The sequence below is a fragment of the Dipteris shenzhenensis genome, chromosome 24 (assembly GCF_047967505.1).
Source record: "Dipteris shenzhenensis isolate YYH24624 ecotype China chromosome 24, Dip_SZ_1.0, whole genome shotgun sequence".
Taxonomy (NCBI): Eukaryota; Viridiplantae; Streptophyta; class Polypodiopsida; order Gleicheniales; family Dipteridaceae; genus Dipteris; species Dipteris shenzhenensis.
Genome location: NC_141619.1, coordinates 3,620,933 through 3,645,415, shown reverse-complemented (window position 1 = coordinate 3,645,415; position 24,483 = coordinate 3,620,933). Strand labels below are relative to the sequence as shown.

The 24,483-nt window shown below is 45.4% G+C and overlaps 1 protein-coding gene across 4 annotated transcripts in view; it reads left to right on the top strand.

The window, feature by feature from the left end:
- Window positions 1-24,483, top strand: part of LOC147886100 (Transducin/WD40 repeat-like superfamily protein) — a 95,490-nt gene that overhangs the window by 15,311 nt on the left and 55,696 nt on the right. For all 4 annotated transcript variants that reach the window (XM_087395870.1, XM_087395871.1, XM_087395872.1 and 1 more), the window contains exon 2: window positions 12,034-12,143. In XM_087395870.1, the coding sequence (XP_087251996.1) occupies window positions 12,034-12,143 (110 nt within the window). The remainder of the gene's footprint in view (window positions 1-12,033; window positions 12,144-24,483) is intronic.

The window sequence follows — 24,483 nt, the reverse complement described above, 5'->3', positions numbered from 1 at the left end:
CTAAGGGTGGTGTGAATAGACTTTAGGTCCAACTGAGGGGTTTGAACCAAGTGAATTCTAGTTAGATGAACTAACTTATATCCTCCTAGTTAGTGTAACTGGGAGGTTAATCTAACTAAGTATACTAATTACAGTTAGATACTAACTGAAGGTTAGTTAATCTAACCTAATTGTTAGTAACTAACTTAGGGTGAACCTAACCTAGTTAGACTAACTAACCTAAGGTTAAACTCTAAGGTTAATTTTAGGTTAGTTATTAAAAAAAAAATCGTTCGGAGACTGTGTGGGAGGGGTTGGTCGCAGTGGCGGAGGGAGGGTTTGTTGCGCGGCGGCGAGAGATTTCGCATGGGGGTTGGAGGGGAGTGGGGGGGAGGAAGGGGGTGTAGCGTCGGCGGGGGGTGCAAGGGAAAGGGAGGGTTGAGGAGGGGGATGGAGGTGGTCGTGGCGGCGGGGTGGGAGGGGAGGGGAAGGGAGGGGAGGGGAGGGGAGGGCGTAGGGTGGTAGGCAGGGGGCATGGGCGCGGAGGGGTGTAGGGCGGGGGGAGAGGAGACGGGGGCGGCGGTGCAGGGGAGGGGGAGGGGATAGAGTAGTGAGGGTGGTGGAGATGGGGCGCCAGTGGGCGCCGCCGTGGACGCTTGGCCCATAGCAAGGAAAGAGGAGCGGTCGATGAGGAGGGGTTAGAGAGAGAGAGAGAGAGAGAGGAGAAAGAGAGAGAGAAAGGAGAGAGAGAGAGAGAGAGAGAGAGAGAGAGAGAGAGAGGGTGGGGGGGAAGAGAGAGAGAGAGAGAGAGAGAGAGAGAGAGAGAGAGAGGGGGGGGAGGGAGGGAGAGAGAGAGAGAGAGAGAGAGAGAGGGGGGGGGGGGAGAGGGAAAGAGACAGAAAGAGAGAGAGAGAGAGGGGGAGGGAAAGAGAGAAAGGGAGAGAGAGAGAGAGGATGGAGGAAAAGAAAGAGAGAGGGGGAGAGATAGAGAGAGAGAGGGAGAGAGAAAGAGAGAGAGAGAGAGAGAGGGGGGGAGGGAAAGAAAGAGATGGAAGAGGGAGGGGGGGAGGGGGTGGTGGAGATGGAAGGTGGAGAGGGAAAGGGGTGGAGATGGAAGGGGAGGGGGTGGTGGAGATGGAGGGGGGAGGGAGTGGTGGAGATGGAGGGGGGAGGGGGTGGTGGAGATGGAGTGGGAAGGGGAGAGGGGGTGGTGGAAATGGGGGGGGAGAGAGTGGTGGAGATGGAGGGGGGGAGGGGGTGGTGGAGATGGAGGGGGGAGGGGGAAATGAGGGGGGTGGTGGAGATGGAGGGGGGAAGGGAGGTGGGGTTGGTAAAAATGGGAGGGGAAAAAAAGAGAAGAAGAAGAAAACTTGACGAATGGAAATCCAAAGGGAGGAAGAGGTGGTAACCTGAACGCTCTCCAAGAGTGGTGGAAATGAGGTGGGTGGTGGAGATGGAGGGGGGGAAGAGGGGAGGGGGTGGTGGAAATGGGAGGGGGAAAAAAGAGAAGAAGAAGAAAAAAACTTGACGGACGGAAATCCAAAGGGAGGAAGAGGTGGTAACCTGAACGCTCTCCAAGTCTTTCTCGATGTGACGGGATGGTTGAGGAACAATGGACGGTAGGTGGATGGCTAGGTTATTGCTGCGAGATGGGCTCGAAGTCACTTACAATGTGAGGATGGGAGTAAGGTGGTGGTCGATTGAGAGGGAGGAGTGTCCTGCATAGGGCTCGGAATGAAGAAGAGGATGGAGGCAAAATGTGAAAGATGAAGAATGAGGGGGTGGAGTGGGTTTTTATAGGAAATGAGTTTAGGTTTAGGGTTCAACCTTAAACTCTTCCCGAGCCGTAACTTGTTATGAATAGCTCGGTTTGCTCTTCTGCAAAAACGTGAAATGATCGAAATTGCAAGCTCTACGCATTCGTGTCTACTACCTAACTTGATTGTTTATCAAGTGGCTTCTATTTAAGAAATAAAGAAAATTTCTTAAGGTAGTAACCCAAGGTTGATGCTTGGGGTAGATATGTTTGGCTAGAAATGGAAAAAAAAATTTACTCTCTTTGACCTTGAGTGTTATGTTTGTGAAAGTTCGAAGTATTTTTTTTAAAAAACACATACTTGCGTATGTTTACTCATTACTTGAGACGCTAGTCTCCCCGGCTGCGGCGCCAAATGTTGTCTCTTTCCTACGGGTTTCGTAGGAAGAGCAGGGTTTTCTCAGTATGTAGGGTTCTGAGGCTTTTTGTCACCTACAGATATATCGGGGTTGTCGGTTGTAATATATGTGTAGCTTAGGACCTCGAGTCGTGTTTCGGTGAGAGACGTAGGCTTAAGTGTGGTAAGCAAACAAAGTGCATGCATGTGTAAAAGGAACGTGTATCATCATGATTGAGGTAATGAAGGCTTCCGCCTTCATCGAGGGTTGCAGGGTTTAGGAGGAGTTTAAGAATTAGAAGGAGGGTCCAGGGTTAGAAGGAGGTTCCAGGGTTTAGAAGGAGTTCCAACGTTTAGAAGGAGGTTCCAGGATTAGAGGGAGTTAAAGGGTTTAGAAGGAGATCCAGGGTTAGAAGGAGTTCCAAGGTTTAGAAGGAGGTTCCAAGGTTTAGAGAGGTTCTAGGGTTAGAAGGAGGATTTAAGGTTTAAGGTAGAGTACATGGTGGAGAACTCGTCTCCCTCGAAGATCATGGAGTTTAAGGGTTGAGGAACAAAGGGTTTAGGGGGAGCATAGGAGTGGGAGAGGAAGAAGATGTAAGAGCATGGGGGAAAGAAGTGAGAGGAGGGAGGAGGAGGAGGAGGAGCAGGAAGAGGGAGGAGGAGAAGGGAGGAGGAGGAGGGAGGAGAAGTGAGATCACCAATGAAATCTTCCACACAAGTCAAAAGTTTCATAGGACTTCTTGAATGGAATAGTTCACATTACATGCATGTGCAAATGCTTGGTTTTTGGAACTCTGTTCACTCTTGAAACAAAACCCATGTTTTTTTGTTTCCAAAAAAACCCTCCCTAATGAATCACTCTTACATCCCACCAATCCAACAAAATCTAAAGAGTAACTACATCCCTTTCTTTAAAATGAATTAAATTCCAAAACAAATCAATCTTTGCTTATATAAATCAATGGTAGAAGCCAAAATAGACAACATATTGACATGGTCCCTATTAGGTAAACTATCCTTTAGATTGGATGCAAGATATCGGCTAATTGTTTATTAAATTCATATTTTGATGGATGAAGTTTTACTAAATGGTGCAAAAGCTCATGATAATCATCTAAATCATGCCTTGCCATTCGTTTTGATATGTAACATGACCCCATTTGGATTTGTAAATCAAAAGATATAGAACATCAAAATTCTCATCTTTTGGGCCAAAAGAGGGAGCGTGTTCACATGTGCTAATAATGCTTCCTATGCTGTAAAAGGAATTGGAGATGTGCAGCTCACATTTCAAGCCATCTTGTCACTTTGATAAATGTTCTTTTTGTGCCTGGAATTGAAGTCAACTTGATTTTCATTTCAGCAATTGCCACTTCAGGTTTCAGAGTGATATTTGATGGATACAGATGCTTAGTATATGATCTTTGTGATTACAATGCCGTAGTTCTTATTGGCACTTTAAAAAAGGGGCTTTATCACCTTGATTATCACTCAGCTGCACTTTCTATTGAAGCATTTGCTATTTCAGATTCTCAGCTTGCTGAAACTCATCTTTGGCATGAGAGAATGGGTCATCTAAATTATAGAGCTCTTGCCAAGTTACATTCATAGGGCATGGCAAATGATGTACCTCAAACTCACATAGTTTCCAAACAGGTGTGTGAGGGTTGTCTTTTGGGTAAGATTCATCGGTTTCCTTTTCAAAAAGATTGTCCAAAATTCTCACAAAGGAAATTGCAGCTAGTGCACAGTGATGTCTGTGGCCCAATGAGGACAAATGCCATTGGAGGGTACAAATATTTCATGACTCTAATTGATGACGTCACAAGATATTGTTGGGTATATGCTTTAAAAGCCAAATCTGAAGTGTTCTCATGCTTTCAGAGGTGGCTGAATATGATTGAGATTGAATCTGGATGCAAACTTGTCACCCTCAACACAGATAGGGGGGGAAAGTATATGCCAAAGGAGTTTGATGCATTTTTGGCTTTAGGGGGCATTGTTCACTCATGCACTACCCCTTACACTCCTCAGCATAATCCTGTTTCTGAAAGAAAGAACAGGTCCAGATGGCCAGATGCATGCTTAAGGCCAAGTCCTTGCCCAATAAATTTTTGCTTGATGCAGTGATGTGTGCCAACTATGTGCTGAATAGATCACCTACGAGGGCATTGAGGACTGTTACACCTTATGAAGCATGGAAAGGCAGGAAGCCTTTACTTTCACACATGAGCGTTTTTGGGTCTCTTGCATATGTCCATGTACCATCTCAATTGAGACATAAGCTTGATGATAAGGCAATCAAATGCATATTTATTGGTTACAGCCAGGAGAGCAGAGGGTATCGGTTGTACCAACCAAATACTGGGAAGATTATTGTCAGTAGAGATGTCATCTTTGCTGAACATTCAGCTTCTCCTCTTGTGGATTGCAAGGCAAAGCCAGAGATTGATGTGTTTGATGCTTTTGACAGCTTGGTACCTCTTTTCCCATCAGGGGGGGATTTTGACCAGCAACTTGAGCCGCTTTCAGGCCCTTCCACAAGCAATGATCAGCCCCCTTTACATGCTGATTTGCAACCTCCTCTTCCAGCACAAACTGATCCTACTATTCACGATGGAGTGATTGAAGAAAGGGCTGTCAATAGACAGCAAAAATCAGTTCCAAAATGGCTTCTTGATCTATTAAGGGACAGCAAACAAGATCAACCTCTTGCTGCGCGTACAAGATCAGCCAACCGTCAGATGCATGGTCACTTTCTTGAGGCAGCACTTCTTGCTACAGCATGCAATGAAGAGCCCTTATGCCATTTATGCTTTTGATAGCAAGCAGTGGATGGATTGTATGTGAGCTGAGCTCAAGTCTATTGAGAAAAATGACACATGGGAATTGGTAGATCTTCCTCCTGGCAAGAATGCCATTGGTACACGGTGGGTCTACAGATTGAAAAGGAAATCTAATGGCAGCATAGATCGGTTAAAAGCCCGCCTTGTTGCAAAAGGTTATGCTAAAAAACAAGGCATTGATTTTGAGGAGACCTTTGCTTCCACTTCCAGGATTACCACCATCAGATGTGTCATTGCCATCGCAGCCCACAGGCATTGGCAGGTGCATCCGCTTGACATCAAAATTGCCTTTCTTCATGGGGATTTGCAGGAAGAGGTATATGTGTCACAACCTCCTGGCTTTGAGGTTGTTGGATCTGAAAACAAGGTATGCCGGCTGTGTAAAGCCCTTTATGGATTGAAGCAGGCACCTAGGGCATGGTATGCCAAAATTCATGCACACTTACTGTCCCTTGGTTTTTAGAACAGTTCTACAAAGCCCACTCTTTATGCCCGTGGGAGTGGTTCTGATTTTTTGGTGCTGATTTTATATGTGGATGACATGCTGATTACTGGCCCCGATACTTAGCATATTTCAGATTTTAAGGTTGATTTGCAGCAGTCATTTGAAATGTCAGATTTGGGACAGCTGCACTATTACTTGGGCATGCAGTTTTCTCATGTTGAGGGGGGTATTATGATGACTAAGTCCAAGTACATTGGACAGCTCCTTGAACGTTTCTTGTTTGAGGATTGCAAGCGAATCTCTACTCCAGTGGAACCTGGCTTCAAATTCTCTGCTTTTGATGGGAGTCCACCATGTGATGTCACCCTCTACTAGCAAGTTGTTGGATGTCTCATTTACTTGTGCCACACCCGTCTTGATTTACAGTATGCTGTATCCCAGCTCAGCCGGTTCATGCACATGCCTAGTTCACATCATTGGCAGGCAGTGAAGAGAGTCTTCATATATCTCAGCGATACTCAGAATTTAGCTCTCTTCTATGGTGATCAACGTTCACTTGTCATGCATGCTTACACGGACAGTGACTGAGCAGGTTGTTCTGACACTAGAGTCTCCCACACTGGTAACTGTCTTTTGCTTGGTAACTCATGCATCTCTTGGCTCAGCAAAAAGAAACCTACAGCTGCCACTTCCAGCTGTGAGGCTGAGTACAAGGCAGCCTTCACTGCCATAGTTGAGTGTGTCTGGCTTTAACAGTTACTTGCAAATCTTGATATATGTCGGCCATCCTCCACTACTCTCTACACTGACAGCCAGAGTGCTTTGGCTATTGCGCGTAATCCAGTCTTTCATGCGCGTACCAAGCACATTGAGGTTCACCATCATTATGTTTGAGAGCGCTTGTCAGTGGGAGACATAGAGTTGTCCTACATTCCGATTGAGGACAACTTAGCAGATCTGTTTACAAAGGCACTTCCTCGTCCCGAGTTTGGAGCTTTTCGTTAGGCTTTACACTTGGTTCCCTTTGTTATATGATCTGCCCTGCCTTGTATATTCATAGGTGGCTATATCCCTTGGGATGAACATGTGCCACCATGACCAGAAAATACCAAGTATTCTATGACTTTTCTAGGATACTTCAGCTCATACCATGGAGGGGGTTTATGGCCATCTTCCCCCGGTCGTATTGATGCCCTATCGGCCCTGGTATGTGCCTTGCAGGCATAGTTATAGGCACTTCAGTGTTCTAGTGCCTTTTATGCCACATAGGACACTTAGTCCTAGGGTCTCTTTCATGTACTTTGTACTTGCTTTCTTTTCATCATTCTAGTGAGACAGCTTTTGCTTGCAATGTCCTTGTACTTTGCTTCTCTCCGCACTTTGACCCTACAAAAGATAACTAACACCAGACATGGCTGCTGCGACATGTGAAGGGAATGATACTCCACTTTGCAAATGAGAAATCCATATCTGCAAATTATCCTCTATGAGACCCTCCTCTGCATATTGTGCATTTGGAATCTTGATACTAACGGAGCGGTGCCTCTCATGAGGCTCAGAAATCATAAGAACTACCAAAAAATTATCATCAGTGGTAACTCTTGCTGCAATGCATATTGAGCCTCCTTTGTCAAGTGCCGAATGATCAACATGGAATGTGTCTATCTATGCATGGATGGGCATCTGCGACCTCTTGTTCGACTAAGAGGATTAGAGCGAAAGCGGCAAAGTATGAAAGGGATCATTTGTCCAAGCATCTCTGCCATTGTATTGAAAGAGAAAGGCGTCCAAGTTGCTCTATACAGAGAATGAATGCTACAATTCTCTCCCCCCTCGTTTGTTTGAAGGCAACTTCACCATGTTGAAGTCACCTCCAATAATCCATGACTCTGCAATGGGGGCCCAAGAGGGAAGTTTTGTTCAGGAAAGGACACGATTCTCTCTTCTATGTTCCTGTTGTAGAAGGGTGAGGTCATCATCCAAGTAGATCTTGGACCCCTTCAAGGATGCTTGCATGCTCATAAGGTTGGACCTATCAATTGCAGTCCGGAGTTTCAACACTAACGGTCTTGTTTGTATCTCCGTCTTCCTGACCCTCCAAGCTGCCTCACATGTGAGGTTGACTCCCATCTTGGCAAATAGGGCTCGAGCATCTGCCATTGGGGTGTCTCCCACTGTGAAACCTCTAACTAGAACATTCATTGCTTTACTGGCCCGTCTCCTCTCTTCCTCTAGTGTCTTAGAAATGAGTTCTTTTTTGGGAGCTGCTGATCCCTTTTTAACAACTTCTGTCCATTCAAGCATCAATTCTTTCCCCTTGTTGAGCTGTTGTGCAAACTCAGCATGCTTACCATTCATGGTAGTCTGCATGGCATCCATCTCTTTCTTAAGGGCTGCATTTTCTGCTTTGAGCTCATCCATAACTTTGCAGCCACCATCTGATGTTATTTGTTTGCCCTTCATTTGTTGTAACTCAGTCCCCAATGTGTGTAATTGGTCTTGTAGCTTGGTCTTCTCATTTTCCCATTCTACTCTCTCCTTCTCCCATTCTTCTTTCTTGGCCTTCTCCTTTCTTCATTCCTTTTGTTCCTTCCCACCTTGTTCCGAATCTCAGCCAGTGTTTTGTCCACATGGGCTTTCTCAGCCAATAGGGCCACATTGGTGGCCTCCACACTGTCTATTTTTTCTATCAACACGAGGCAGACCCCACTAAGACCTAGTTTTATCGCGACCACGTCCTGAGAGTATCAGAGGAGGGATTCATCAGCAGACCCCTGTATCTCGAGGATAGAGGAGTCTCCCATGCATTGAGGATTGCCATTGGTCAGATGCGGGTTTCATCCCATCAGCTGAGGATCGAGGCAGGGAGAGCAGCGGGTTTGCACGCTATGTACGCTGGGGGTGGTTGAGACAGAGGAGCATTTTCTTTGTGTTTGCCCAGCCTACTATGAGATTCGGGCACGCTACCATTATCTCTACCTAGAGGGGAGTGGCTTCAGTCCTTTGTCACGAATGATCCATTTCCATGATCAGGTCTGTACTTTATCTGATGGAGATGCGGCGACACAGGGAGATGCTTCTGCGAGAGATCCGAGAGTAACAGAGGATGATCAGACCACTACATGACATAGAGGGTGATTGGGCACAGCGACACGTCACAAACTTCTATACATTTGAGTCAGCCGTCGGACACAGTGGAGTGGAGGAGGAGGAGCTAGCCGATATGAGAGTAGTCTGGATGAGCAACTGGCACAGTACCACCGAGAGAGGGGGGCAGAGACCACATGCGCGGCAGAGAGCCCCCAAAGTACACTCTATTGAGGTCCGACCTATCACAGCTTTCCTCAGGGGAGACCGACAGAGACGAGGGGTCACTCTAGACATAGCCAAGAGAGTCTAGAGAGCGAGGAGACCGCGTCCCCCACCGTAGCGCAAGACAGCTCGACAGACACAGATACGAGACATCTTTGCAGCCCACCAGAGAGCCACCATTGTACCAGGCTTCGGTTTCGGCCCAGCACTTGGATAGATTGATTGATCTGGCCCACTATGCAGTTGTAGTTGACTTTTTCTATGATTATGATTCTGTTAGCATAGATTAGTACTCAGCAAGGGTCCTAGCGTATCCTTTGCTTCAGCCCACTAAGGCTTGTATGAGTTCGCTTTTTGTGTATTTTATCAGGCCTCTCGTGGACGTTAATATATCTTTCTTTCTTTCTTTCTTTCTGTTGTTGAGGGAATAGAGGTTGAGAAGACCAACCTTATCTCCACCAATCAAATGTTCCTTTGTTCTTTGAAATAATAATACTGTGTTCGATTGGAAGGGGGAGAAAAGGGTCTGAAACTGAAATGCATGTTCCCCCTCTGGTGCCCAAAGCATGAGAACAAAATATATGACTTGAGAGTAATTTACCTGACTTTTAAGCAATTGTTTGCATCCAATTTGTGTTTTTGAAGAGAAAGTATATCAATAGGACTACCAATGACACTTGGATGAAGCTGAGTGCAAATTAGCTGTCTGCGACGACGATGTGGCAAACCACCGAGGCCTTGAATGTTTCAACTAACAATCCTCATCAGCGGGAGGAAGTAAGGTGGAATACCTTACCCAACCTAGTGGCGGAAAAAAATTCCTCTAGGATGCAGGGCGTCTTGGCATATGTGGGAGCGAGGGGAGGGAAGTCCACAAGGCAAGAGCCCCAAGAGATGCCCTGTCGATAGGAAAGTTAATAATTGCATTTGCAAAGGTGGAGGGCACGAAATTCTCCTTATCAAAGTCTACCAAGACAGAGAAAAAGTTCTTGTGAAACATGCCTGGCACTGGAGTGTGTAAAATCCTTGCACTCAAGAAGGTCAAGAGGCAAAAGCCACCCCTTTCCCTCGATCAATAAAGTGACTTTAAAAAGTAGATGAAGAAGGGAGTTGCTCAGATGAGGAGCCAGGATCTGGAAGAAGATTTGCATGAGAACCATCACTGGTCCTATCCAAGATTGGATCCAGTCTTGGCCGCAACTTGGGTAGGGGTGTCAGAACTTCGAAGTCCTGATAGGGGTCGCCCTATTCAAGGCTAAATCTGGTTCAGCAGTGGCCACTACATGTCATGACTGGATCTACAATGACTTAAGGCTTGATAAAGATGGGGTCGTGGTGGGTGAGGACCTTGCTTGACCTGTGGGTGGTGCAGGAACCATTGTAAGCGGGACCCGGTGTGGGTAGTAGAAACAAGACGTGTAGTTGGTGCTGGATGAGATGGTGGTGCCAAAGGTACATTCTGTCAAGTATGAAAAGGGGTCCACCAGAAGCTTTCTTATGTCTTTTCTACTTTGGACAATCTCTAGCAAATTGCCCAAAGATTGTGCATATCTAGCACTGGTCCTGCTTGTCCACGATCTCGACTCTTTGCCAAAAAAGAGAGCCATCTGGGTGTTGGAGCATGATGTGGTCATCGGAAATGTTAGGTTGGAGACAATGACCCTAAGTCTAAGAACCCCTAACTCTAATGTCAGCGGTTAGAGACAATGACCTTAACTTTGATCGCCTCACTGCCGCCGCTGAAGAGGGAAAACCAGGGAGAGGGGGGGAGGGGGTGTCTTAGTGACCACTCCGAAGGCAGCTCTAGGCGAGGAGCCTCTTGGGCAGACGTGGAAATCTAATAAAGAGAGAGGTCGTCTGCCTTTCCTCCTTAACTGGTTGAATCCAAGAGAAAAGGGCTCGAGGAAAATCCTCCTGGAACCGAGCATGAAAAGATTAGCCTTGAGCACTGTGCTCGCAGCTTCTAGGGGTATCAAAAGCCACCTGAAAGAAACCTTGTCCTTCTGCCCAAAAGAAAAAAAAAAGAAAGAAACCTCGCCTCAGAAGCCGAATATATCAGTGAGGTGCTGGGTGAGGTCCTAGGTAAGGCTGCAAGCATCCAGTCCCTAGCCTGTGATCAAGAAGGGTGAGACCCATGGATGCGTGTGAAAATGGTGGTGGAGCACTCTGTCTTTTTGAAAGATACAAGTTCTCGTGGCCACTAGAAGTGGATGAGGATTGACTGGATGGGTCACCATTCGTCAATCAAAAGGCGAAGGGGCAGAAAGGGGAGAGGTTGAGAGAGGGCAGAGAGAGGCTGAGACCGAAGGTGTCTTGGGAATGAAGGCAATGATAAATCTGAGGAGCCATGAACAAAGAGCTTGTAAATTTGAATCAGTTGTAGCTCCTAACGGTGAGCTAGACCAGCCGAGATTGCAGGCACTTGTTGTAGGGAACAGTACGACCAGTGTATGGCAGATTGTACGCAACTCTACGGGTTTAAACAGCAGCAATGCAATGCGGTTTCCTGCCCTTGCAATGAACAGTAAGTGGCACAAGTGGCCCAGTGTATGGTCCACACCTGAAGTCTGTTTTGGCAAACGGGGTAGATAACTCATTTTTGGCAGCAACGATGTGAGAGTTTTAGCGCAATTTTCTGGCAGCAATTTCAGCTAGCTAGGGGGAGGCAGAATTTGAGGGGGAAGCAGGAACTAGAAGGCTGAAGGTAAGGAGGGGGGGGGGTGGGGGGAGGAGTGATAGAGCATGACGGGGAGCTGAGTGATATGATTTCTCTTTCTGTATGCAATTTCCTACTCTGGAAATCCCCTATGAATAAACTATTTTGCAAAGTACGTACTGAGTTCGTCTGATGTTTCAAATGTGTCAGAGAGTGCTGTATGTTCTGTTATGACTGCTCTCAAAATTATTGTTTGCAATGTATGCTATTGCTATTGTTAGCATCCAAAAGTGAGTCTATGTATCTATATCTTTTGAGCATTTTGTAAGAAATCTAGCTTCTTAGCATTTTATTAATTAGGCCTTGTACCATTTGACCTTAATTACTTAGGTGGAAAGCCTATGCTGTGATTACAACATAAGTGTTGCTTTGCTTACGTAGTAGTTCTTATTTCTATTAGGTTTGATGTCATTCCTTAATAGCTTCTGTCCCCTTCCATCCCTCAGCTTACTCTTACCTTGCCCCACCATTTCATCTTTCTAGATTGGAAAATAGAAATGTAATGAAGGTAAATGAAATTGACAAGATCTTCAAGAATATGATTTACTTCTTGGAAATGAGCTTTCATCATGCTTTTTGCAGTCTTGGCAATGCAATGAAATCGACTATATCTTGTATAGGCATTTTATTCGCAGCTGTCAAAATGCAGACAGCCAACGGTTTCTAAGTCCACTGAGTACACCAGAAGACAGGTTGGTTGATTTGTTGTATTGCATGTTGTATGTCGTATGCGTTGCCCTATCAGCTAGATTTAGATTTAGATGCTCGTTTGAGAGAGACTAAAATGAAATCGTTTAGAATTCACAAGCAGTTGTAGCTTGAATGAAGAGATTTGGACTACTTTTTGATTAACCTTCTCCTTTAGTGCTAGCCTTCGTCATGGCTGAGTTTGCCCTTCACCTCCGGAGTGCCGATAGAAACTCAGTACGAAGACTTTGTATAAATGGATGCTCAAGTATGTGTGGGTGTGTGGATTTGTATGTGTGAGAGCATACTTTTATACTATGTTCTACACCCACTGTTGGGCGCTGATGACGTCAGTGGGGATGTCATAGTAGCTAGTCCTTGCTATGCATGATGGAGTTTATGGTTTTCAATCTTATGAGTGACTATCGTGAGATTGAAATTGCACTATGTTGTGTTTTTAGAGGATGAGTTTGGGAATGTTCCTGGATTCATCTAGGTATATTAACTAGATGAAAAAAGTGAATTATACGCACAGATGCACGCGTGCACACTTTTTTTTTTTTGTGAAAGAGATATTTCATTCAAAAAAATGGTACATTCGTAGCTGACCAAAGTGGATTAGCTACTACACACACACATTTTTTTATTATAGTGAAAACTTTTGATTGATTATATTACAAGAGTAGCGACCTCAAAACGAGGCAGCCGAAATTACAGCAGCTGAAAATCTCAGTGTATGTGAGATATACATCATGATCTATACACACACCTTTTTTTAAGTGAAAACTTTTGATTGATTATATTACAAGAGTAGCAACCTAAAAAACGAGGCATCCAAAATTACATCAAATGAAAATCTAAGTGTATGCTAGATATACATCATGATCTATGCAGTGCGCCTACAAGCAATCAAAGAAGGATTGCTGTAGAGAACGCTTAAAAAAACCTAAACAGGGAAAATATGGGATCACCAAAGACTTTACAGTTCGTGTTTGTCCATAAAGTCCAAAGTGCCCAATAGCGAACACACACACACACACACTTTTTTTGGAGTGAAATCCAGATGATTATACTCATAGAAGCTGTCTCCAAGAAGGAGAAGCAATTACTTCTTTAGAAATCTTGAATATATGCCAAAAATTGAGTGTAATCCAATTGGATCTCATGCAGACAGTCATAAAAGGACTGCCTGAGGGACGCTCCGAAAAAAGAGAACTTGAAGGATCACCAATCATATTCTTGCCAGTCAGGTTGTAATCCAAACAACCCAAATGGCTTGCCAAAGATAGCCTCTGAAAAGCAAGCTTGTAAGTTCCTTTCCAGAAATACAGTTTGCTGAGTATTCTATTGTGAAGGCTTTTTTTTTGTTAGTGTTGTACCACCCTCTTGTTAGCCTTGTGGCTGGTTTGAGTTCGTCATTTGCTACTGCATATTAATACTATGGTCTATGGGTTCTGGGAGCCACACAATGGGAATTCCTCTTTGGGCACGTCGAGGGCAAAATTCGGGGCTATCCCTTTGTCACTGGAATGCTTTTTGCCTGGAAAAGCATACTTTCGCATCTAAAATGGATTGGTTGGGCTTGCCAAGGATGGTAACTCTTTGCGTGCTGAAAGTATTCACTAGTCAAAAGCTTTCCCTACTCCTCGGGCGTAGAAAGAGCCCAGAAGCTCTTATTTTAAATTGTCTAGTGGTATTCATCTTGTGGCAGATGTATTGCATGACACAGGTTCTGCGATGCCTCAGTGGTAGCTCATCATTTTGCTCTGGGGATGCATTATTGCCCCTACTGGCGTTTGCTTGCTGAAATGCTTCAAGATTTTCACCCCATACCTCCCCTTCAACTTCAAGATCGCCTATGCGGCTGGAAAATTGTTTCAGACTTCACTGCTCTGTTCCTCTTCCTTTGACTTCTCTCACGGTTGCCAGTATATACAGTGTTCTCTTGTCTCCCGTGGATTACAGCCCAGGCAAACCATGTGTGGTCTACGAGGCGCAATGCCAGGTGGTGGGGTAGACTACGTCAACTCTGGAATTGCAACCTCCATCTTCACCAACAGGTTTTTCTTTGGAGGATAGTTGTGTTTTTTTTTCCTTCTGACATACTCTTGGCTCGAAGGCATATTAGGCTGGCTACGTGTCATCGTTGTTTAGCTACTCGGGAATCGGTAGCTCATATATTTTGGCATTGTCAGGATTCTCAAGATTTTCTACTCCACAGACAGATAGGGGGAGCTAGAGCGCTCTTGCTCAAATACAAAGACACAGACTGGCCCCAAAGACTTGGCACCCCTTTCGGTATTTCTTTATTGATTGAAGAATGCCACAAGGAGATTACACAATGAGTAACAACTCACTCGCAATCAATGCTCTTCCCTCACTCAGTAGGCATCAATATCACAACACATTAGCCTTGCAGGGCTCAGCTATCACACCCATGTGACCATAGGCATCCATACTCAGTGCAAACACCTGCATTTAACATGGGAGCTGTTACTTACAGCCCGAACAAGGCCACACACTCCCAAGACAATTACAATTGTCCGTTGATTCACTGGGAAACCCAAACAATGGGTGAAAGCATAACTGAGCTGCCCCCGGTGCTCAGAAGCACAAACAATCTCACCCTGCCGAGCAAACACAGCCCACTGCTCATTGGCCATCATGACCCCCAAGCATAACCTCTGCATGCATTCTTCTTACCAAGCATAACTATGCTTGTCATTGCTTTGCTAACTCTTGGGCAGATGGCATTTATTTCCGCCCAACCATGAGTACACAGCCTGAGGCGACAATCAGCCTATCGACCTCGTACTTACAAGCTGCCCAAAGTGACACCCAGCCTGCTCATACTCATCTGTACGTTGTGTGCTCTCTCTCCATTCACTAGCCTTTGAGCAGTCCGTACATAAGCCTGTAGGTGCACCTCGTACTTAGTGTGGGAAGATGTACCACATCTCGTACCTAGTGTGGGAAGATGTACCACAGTCCGTATATATTTGACCACATCTCGTACTTAGTGTGGGAAGATGTACCACAGTCCGTATACATCCGTAACCCTGTCAGCAGCATTTATTGCTCCATATACAGCCATACCAGCAGCACGTGAAGTTCTGTACACAGCCATACCAGCAGCATTTAATGCTATGTACCTATCCGTACATCTTCATTAATACCATTTCATACCGTCGTACGGTCAGAGAAATTCTCTCTCTGTAGGCGCCGGCTTCTGTGAGGTCTCTATCCTTCATGCGATTATCCCCTGCGCCATTTTCACCGTCCAATTTCTACCCAAGGCCTTCCTTGGCCTTCTTTTCCAAAAGGGAACTGCATGGGCTTGCCATGTGGCAGCCCATGCCTTTTGCCCCCAAGGCACAATTTCCTAGGGGGAAACTTATGTTAGAATTATTATTATATTCTAGGCAGTGGCCAACGTAATGTAATAAGTGGGTTAGGGGCACTTTTCCCTCATAGAGGTTTTTCCCCCTAACCATAGTTTAATCCCTAACTACGGTTAGTGATCAGATAGGGTTTTGTCACTTAGACAAAACACCTCATCTCTTCTTGATACTTCACTTCATTCAATCCACTATTGAGTGACCTACGTACAGCTCACTCTTTGCTCACTCTTGCTTTCCGTTTTCCTCACATTTGGTATCAGAGCAATTCTCCTTCTTGGACTTGCTCCTAGCTCCAGCATCAGCTCTCAGCTCCCGTACTTCAGCCCGCTCCATCTCGAGATCATCATTGTGTATAGTCCGTACGACTATATGGATTTCGTACCGTCGTATGGTTCTGCTTGGATCTGGCATCGTCCGTACCTTCATTCTGTACCTGCAGCTCTCGCAAACATACCGTACAGCATCGCCATCCGTACAAGTACGGATTTTGTACAAGTACGGATTTCGTACTTGATAGCGTTGTACACACGTGCCAATTTTCATACTGCATTTAGTGCAGTCTGCCCGTACAAATCCGTACATGCATCAGTGCCGCCATCCGTACATTGTTCGTCTGTACAACAGTAAGGTTAGCTGTACTGTTCTATACACTTGCTGTTAGCGCACCGTACACGCATCCGTACACTGTACGGATTCTGTACACAGTCATGCATTCCGTACATTTGCAGGAGTCCGTACTGTTCTCTGTGCATTTGCAGGTCTTCTGAGCGGGTGGTCTTTGGCAGGCATTCATGCATTGAGCCATTGTTTGGCTGTGATTTGCGGCATTTTGTATTCGTGGGCATACATTGCAGTAAGTATGCAGGTGTTGAAGAAATTTGGGGCTTTTTGATATTACACTATAATTTTGCAGTGAAATTTGGGGCTTTTGCAGGCAGAGTGCAAATTTTGCAACATTTGGGGCTTTCAGACCATTTGCCCTCTTTTGTATGCAATTTCCTACAAACTTTGGGTTGCAATTTTGCAGTTAAAAGAGCATTTTGGAGGTTTGCAAGCAGTTCTGGACTCAGTGTGAGTCAATTTGCAGACTTTTGCCACTTTTTGTAGATTTTATTTGCAGATTTTTGGGCAATTAGCAGAGCATTGTGGTGCAAGTTGAGCCTTTGATAGGCTGTGACAGTATTTGTCACTGTGGGCAGATTTTCTTTTGAATATTTTACTTGTGCATTTTGCATCCTAGGAAGGGATTTTACTTGTTCAGTTTGTTGTATTTTTGAGTTTATGTGGCAAAAATGTCTGGAGTCCTCACATGGGAGGATAAGTTGGATGGCACCAACTACTCCTTGTGGAGTTTTATGGTTTGCAACATCTTGGTTGGCAGACATCTCTGGGATTATGTCAATGGAGATGAAGCAAGGCCAGATACAGTGGCTACACCTGTCACTCCTACAGCTGGAGGCAGGGGTAGAGGTCAAAATGCAGCACAAGTAGTTGGAGCTGTTGCTCCAGGGGCTTCCATGGTAGAACAGAAAAGATGGGATTCTAGAGATGCACAAGCTCTATCAGTGATTTCTCTTTTTATCAAGAGGTTCATTATTCCTCACATTTTGCAAGACCTCAAAGGCAGCTTGGGAGATATTGGAGAGTATGTTTGCAGCAAGAAATGATGTGAGAGTTTCCTTTATGAATTGAGAGCTTTCTCATACGCATATGGATGAGGGAGATTCCATGAATTCTCACCTCACAAAGCTTTAGGATTTGAGGGAGCAATTGCTGAACATTGATGAAGTCATTCCAGATTCAGAGATGATTACCACCACTCTGATTTCTCTTACTGAGTCTTATCTTGGTTTCCACACCTCGTTGAATTTGTCATTGAGGGGGGGCAGCAATCCTCTCTCTTTTCACGAGTTGGTATGACTTCTGTTGCAGGAGGAGCAGACAGGAAGAACTATGGCAACACGGGCTGGCGAGCATGCCATGCTTCTAAGTTCAAGTGCAAAGGAAAAGGGCAGCAAAAGCAACATGCCAAAAATCAGCCCGCACATCAGCATAAAGCTGATTTAGGTTATCCCTCTTATAAGGCTAAGGGTGATGCAGATAAGCCTAGAAAGAAGGGCATTTGTCACTACTTCAAGAAGCCACGTCATTATATTGGTGAATGCAAGAAGTGCATAGCTAAAGAAAAGAAAAGGGATTTAGGTATGGCTGTGTGAGATGCATGAGCTTCTCATTCACATGATGGGGGAGATGTTAGAACCAACTTTGTGGAAGAGCACTATGGCTTTTTGTCTTGCACTTCAGATGTTTCAGTGGGTAGTTTTGATGCTACAGCCACTATTGAGGATGACCCTTATGCTTTCTTGACTTGCAGTTATGATCCTTCAAAGGATGCATGCTCTCTCAGTGTCAATGAGACACTGAATACTTGGTATTTTGATAGTGGTGCTTTAAAGCACATCACTTCTAAGAAGAGCCTTTTTGCATATCTGCATCCTCCATCTACTAAAAAGAAGGTGACTTGTGCAAATAATTCTTCTTATTCAGTGTGTGGAGTGGGGGACATTATTCTCACATCCACTGATGGCACAGATTTCAGAATTTCAGATGTTCTTTTTGTGCTAGGTATAAAGAAGAATTTGCTTTTAGTGTCCTCTCTTAATAGAGGAGGATTTCAAGTTGTATTCGATGATGCTAAGTGTGCAGTCACAAAGAGAATGACTATGCTTTGATGTTGTCTGGCACTTTGTATCGGGGTCTTTTTCAGCTTGATATATATGAGAAAAGATCCGATCTTGCATTTTCAATGAGCACTCCCACTGCTGCGATGCAAAATGCGGAGTTATGGCATGCCAGGTATGGGCACATGAGCTATGGCAGCTTAATGACACTTCAAAATCAAAAGCATGCTATGGTTGATGGATTGCCTCCTTTGGAGTCACCTCCTCCTCATGCATGTGAGGGTTGCATCCTTGGTAAGATGCATAGATTTCCTTTTAAGAAAGATGGTGCAGTGAGAGCTACACGTAAATTACAGCTCATCCACAGTGATGTCTGTGGTCCCATGAGGACACCTGCTTTTGGTGGTTATCTCTATTATGCTACATTCATAGATGACTTCACCAATTACACTTGGGTCTATGGTCTTAAGGCAAAATCATAATTGTTTATGCATTTCAAACACTTTGTGGCTATGGTTGAGAATGAGACATGACTCAAGGTGCAGACACTTCGCACAGATAGAGGGGGGAGTATATGTCTCATGAGTTTGAGGCATTTTTGAAGGAAAAAGGCATCACGCATCAGCTTACAGTGAGGCTTACACCTCAGCAAAATGGTAAAGTTGAGCGCAAGAATCACACTCTTATGGAGATGGATAGATGCATGCTTACTAGTAAAAAGTTGCCTCATAGGTTTTGGCTCGAAGGCCTCATCTGTGCAAACTATGTTTTGAATCGGGCTCCCACAAAGGCTTTGAAGACAATCACTCCCCATGAGGCATGGCATGGGAGAAAGCCTTCCGTGGATCACTTCAGAGTTTTTGGTTGTGGGGCATATGTCCGTATGCCCGTAGAGTTTCGACATAAGTTGTCAGATGAGGCACTTAAATGCATTTTTGTTGGGTATAGTGCACAAAGCAAAGGCTATCGTTTCTACAATCCTGCTTCTCACAAGGTTTTTGCAAGTAGAGATGTTATATTTTCAGAAAATTCAGCACATACACATGCTGAATTTACAATTTCTGCTTCTTCTGATGATGCTTTCTGCATTTTTTCAATCTCATTCCATGTAGATGCTGAAATACTGCCTCCCCTCCATATAACACTATCTGCACTACATATGCATCAAACAATACATTTCGAATTTTCCAATTCCTGGTGTTAGTGTGCTGCAGTCATTCTCAAACTTGTAGTATTTCCCCCAACCAGTATCCATCCTTCTGTGTATGCATTGCCACCCTCTGTGATCCGCCGGGATGTCAATCTTCAAATACTTGAAGGCACTGACATATTCAATAATCTGTCCATCAAAAGTGATCTCAGGAGGATGCTCGGGCTGATTGGTACATACTGCCATCATCTTTGTTTTTCCTACATTCACTTGCAGCCCACTTTCACTGCAAAAGGTATTGAGCACCTTTAGTAGTTTGTGCATAGAGTCCGGGTCGTATGCAAAGAGAACCACATTTTCGAGGGAATGCTTCCTATAGGATGATTTGGTTCCCCACTTGAGGCTCATGCTGAAAATCAGAATTTACAGCAACCTCCTCTTGATCCACATGCCCCGATTCAGCTAGACGTTTTTTTAAAACCTCCACAGGGTGTGAATGAAGTTGTCAGACAAGAGATTCAAGAGATACACACAGCCAAAACAGTCCCAAATCGGTCGCTACAGACTCTCAGGGAGAGTAGGCTTGAGGCCCCATTGCCTGGCAGGACTCGTAGAGCAGTATGGCACGCATTGGGGGCTCTTTCAGTTTAAACAGCTTATGCAGGTACTCTTCTTGATGAGGAAGAACCTGACTCTTTTGAAGAAGCAAAGGATAATGTGCGTTGGATGAATGCCATGCACAATGAATTACACACCCTCATCCCCTGACCTCGCCACTTAATTCCTGGGGTCAAGGCCACATGCGAGTATCAAAACTCATGCCCTCGTGACACAAACCATAACAGCAGCGCAGGGCTGATCAGTTTGCATGAATTGGTACATCATTTTTCCCTTGTGGGCCAAGATATGCAAGTGAATAGTAAGAATATTCAGGCCCCCATGCATTTTTGGAGTGCATAAGTGTTCCATAGAAAGAAGCCTAAGAACCTACGATGATGATGCGACTTCTAGAAGAGTTCCATAATAGTAGACATGAAAGAATTGAGATGTCGTTTTTAGTAAACATCATCAAAGGAAGATAGAACTGAATATAGGCCAGCACAATTCGCATATGAACATGCAAGGGCCAAGTAGCCAATTTCCAATATTCCAAGATTTTATTAAGTTTCTCAAGCACCCAATCTAGTTGTTATCTGCAAGTCAGTTTCAACCTCAAAGGTTAACCAAGATGTCCTGTGACTCTCCAAGCTCACTGTGGTGCCCTCTGCGTACAAGGCTGTGTCATTTGCAAACTCTCAGTCCAACAACTCCTCCTATCTGATTGGAGGCATCAACCGTGTGAGGCCCGCCACCTGCGATCTCAAGTAGTAGCCCAATGCCTCCGCCACAAATAGGAAAAAAAAGGGAGCTAGGGGGCAGCCTTGGCAAACCGAGCGAGAAAGCGAACGGAGCGAGTTAGCGAAAAGGCCCCGGGCGTGTGCCCACCGATAAGCATCTGACTAGCTCCCCCCATAAAGTGCAGAGACTCCTCTAATCCATCTGTTTGAGAAACCCAACCTTTGCACGGTGCCCTCTAGGAAAGACCACTCCACCCTATTGTAAGCCTTCTCAAAATTCAAGAGAAGGATGGCCAAAGGTTGTGACTCTTGTAACCAGCCTTTAGTTTCCTAAAGGGAAGTAGACCGTAACTATCTTAGCATATACATTATTCAGTCATATTGCATCATGTCGAGTCACTTAATTTTTAACAATACCACTTAGAAACAACTTGAGAAATAACTGGATGGAGGCTAGAGTGCCCCTGCTCAATGAAACCAAATACAAGACACCACACATGCCCCAAACACCTGGCGCCCCTTCTGGTATTTGTTTACTTCTTTAGGAATGGAAATTGTTCATACAACAAGGGCTCACTTACCCTTGCACTGTGCTCCAAGCTATCACTCTATCAAAGCTAAACATTGGCTACAACCTGCATTCAATCCTAGTGCACACGTATGCCTTGGATTCAGTGCTGCCACTGTACAGCCAGTCTTAGAAAAGTGTGCCAGCAAAAACTGCCTCGGAAAGTGTGCCAAAACAAAGCCCAATTCCATACAATCACCTCGTGATACGTGCAAAATGAGAGCAGCCCAAAAGAAACGTCAAAATCCGATGAGAAGAAGGGTGGGTAGGCTTGCATGAGAATTTATCATGTGGCTCCTCATTAAAGTCTAACCCCCAAAAACCAATGACAACATTGGTTTGCCCCCACATTAAAGCTCTAACATTGGTTTTCCTTGGGCTCAACATTTAGACCCCTCTTAGCCTTGCCTTGACCCTAGCATTTTAGACCTAGTGTGTGCACCTAGGGATTGAACCCATTCCTAGGGGCTTGTGGGAATTGTCGCTTCCTAGGCTAGTCCCCTAAGCCAAAGTTAGTCATGGTTTAAAAAATTCATGTCCCTGTGACAACTCCTCCTTGGCCCAATCCACTCCCTCCCAGAATGTGACAATGTTATCTAGGATGTTCTGCTCCTGTACAAAGCCAGTCTGTGTCATGGATGATGTCGGTGAGATGAGGCCGCAACCGCAAACTCAAGACCTTAGCGAGGATCTTGTATGAGGTGTCATGCAAGGTGATCGGTCTCCACTACCAGATGTTTGACCTATCTTCTCCTTTTGAGATCAGACAAATCCACCCCTTGCTCAGGGACTGAGGAAGGGAGCTCGTGTCGAAGATCTCCTGGCAGGCTGAGCGGAAAGGGGTGGAAATGATCTCCCAAAAGTTTGGAAGAAGACCGGAGTCAAGCCATCTTTGCTAAGACACTTTTGGGTAGGGAGGGCCTTGAGGGCTTCCAAGAGCTCCTCATCTGTGAAAGGCTCCTCTAGTCTCCTGCACAACTCTTGCGAGGCTACGGTCGGAACATGGTCCCAAACTAACTCACGGGCCACAAGGCAAGCTAGAGGCACCCTCTCCGCCTAAAAGAGTTGGCTGTAGAAATATGTGGTCAGCTCTAGAATCTCCTCTGGATTGGTGTGCATAATGTCATGTGGATCTCGTAATCGCTGTAACTGCGTGCTTCTCGATCGAGGTCAAGGGGTTTGAAAAAATTGCTTCGTCATCCTATCCCCCTGCTGTACCCAACGGGCCCGGGTGGAGTGGTAGGAAAACTCAGCCCACCTCAACCTCCGTGTCCTGGAGCCTCTCTATAGAAGCGAGGTCTTGTCGCAATACACGCTTGCGCTCTTGAAGAGCCCTCCTCCGTCTAAGGGAGTAAGATTGCAACTCCTCACTACTACTCTGAATGGCACCTGTCACCCAAGAAGCCCAGCCCCGGGTGCTAACTCTGGTTGTTGCTAGATCCCTGCAATAACTTGCTGAATCTCCTCATCCTGCAGGTCGTCCTTTGGAATGCAGACCCCCTTTTGGGGAAGACCACGGCAGGGCTGCTCTAGGTAGAGTATTGCTGGAGAGTGGTCTAACATTGTGGTGCCTGCTAGAATCCCTCCATAGGCACCTTCTCTTCGAGGTACTTGGTAACTTGAATTATAGAAAAAAATACTAGACTTTGTCAAGGAGGCAGAACTCTATCCTGAGAACATTAACTCCCTGCTTGAAATGTCTCTGTGAGATGGGTTTCAACTTTGGTAGAAGGAAAAATATATACATAGGAAGAAAATAAATATGTTAATGGGCCAATCAATTTGTCTCTCTCTCCTCTCTCTCTCTCTACTCTCTTCCCCAGACCCCTCCGCTCCATCCTATTTGTGGCTAAGTTGGGTTCTTTATCCCATAAAGGAGGCCACAAAGGAATTGCTTGAGGCTTGCAGTTGACGCCTGGGTGACTGCGGACGTTGGACCTCCACTAAGGGAGGATCACCTGGCTGGACAGTGGCCCCTGGCATTGGGGGAGAGGAGTCTCAAACCAGGGGATCCTGCAGTTGTTCCTCCGCGGGTGCCCCCCTCTCTCTCTCTCTCTCTCTCTCTCTCTCTCTCTCTGTGCATCTAGCCCGTTGCCTGCATCGCTTTCGGGTCAATTTGCTTGGTTTCTTTTTCTTGCCCACTTGGGTCTGTTGGAGATAAGTGCACACTAAGTGTACTATTTCCTAGTCTACATTTGTCTAAGTCTAAGTCTAGTCTTTAGTGTGTGCCATGTGGCACTTCTACAATTATCCCATAAGCACTCTTGCTTTATGTCTTGTACTTTGGCCCATATATTCAATGGGTCACATCATTGTAATCTATCAGTCTAGCTTGTGTCTTGTCTACACTCTTCTCAAGGTATTTGTAGTCTTTCAGTCTTGTTATTTCATTTCCAGTTTCTATTGCTTCCATATTCCAACATGGTATCAGAGCTAGGTTGATCCCTCTTCCCCTTCCCCCTCTTCTCTCTTCTCAAGTCTGTCCTCAGATACAGATCTGCCCCCCTGCTCAGATCTGCCTCTTCTCTCCCCCGCTGCAGATCTGCTCTCTTTTTGCCCCTGAGCGCCAGATCTGCGCAACTCTCTGCTGCAGCGCCAGATCTGCGTAAATCTGCTGTTACTTCTGCACCTGCTGTCGTATTTGCTATCCGTACAGCGTCGCCCGTATTCAGTACGTCATCCGTACGCCGCCCGTACTCTGCACGTCATCTGTACGTCGGCGGTACTCCGTACTCTGCTCGTCGTCCGTACATCGTCAGCAGTCCGTACAGTCCGTACGACTGTACGGAATCCGTACCTGCACAGGCTGACTTCTTCGACTTCTCCGTACCTGCACAGGCTGACTTCTCCAGCTCCATCTTCACGAAGATCTGCATCCCTTTTTCACCTCTATCTCTGCCCGGGATTAAGGTACTTAGCTTTGCCTCTTTCAGTTTGCTGAACAGTCTCTCCTTTTTTGCTGGTTCCTCCTGCTTCGATGGGCTGTCATATGCTATGGCCCTGACAAAGTGGTGAGAGAACCGGCTTCTGGGATCTCTTCCTCTCATTTATTTTCTGCAATATTGTAAGGGAATAGACACTGCCCTTGCATCCTAGCAAGAGGTAAGACCTTCCCACATGGCATCCTCCTCTCATTCTCTCATATCTATCGGCAAATTCAATGGGTCCAACTTTCATACTTGGCAGATCAAAATCAAGTGCCATCTTA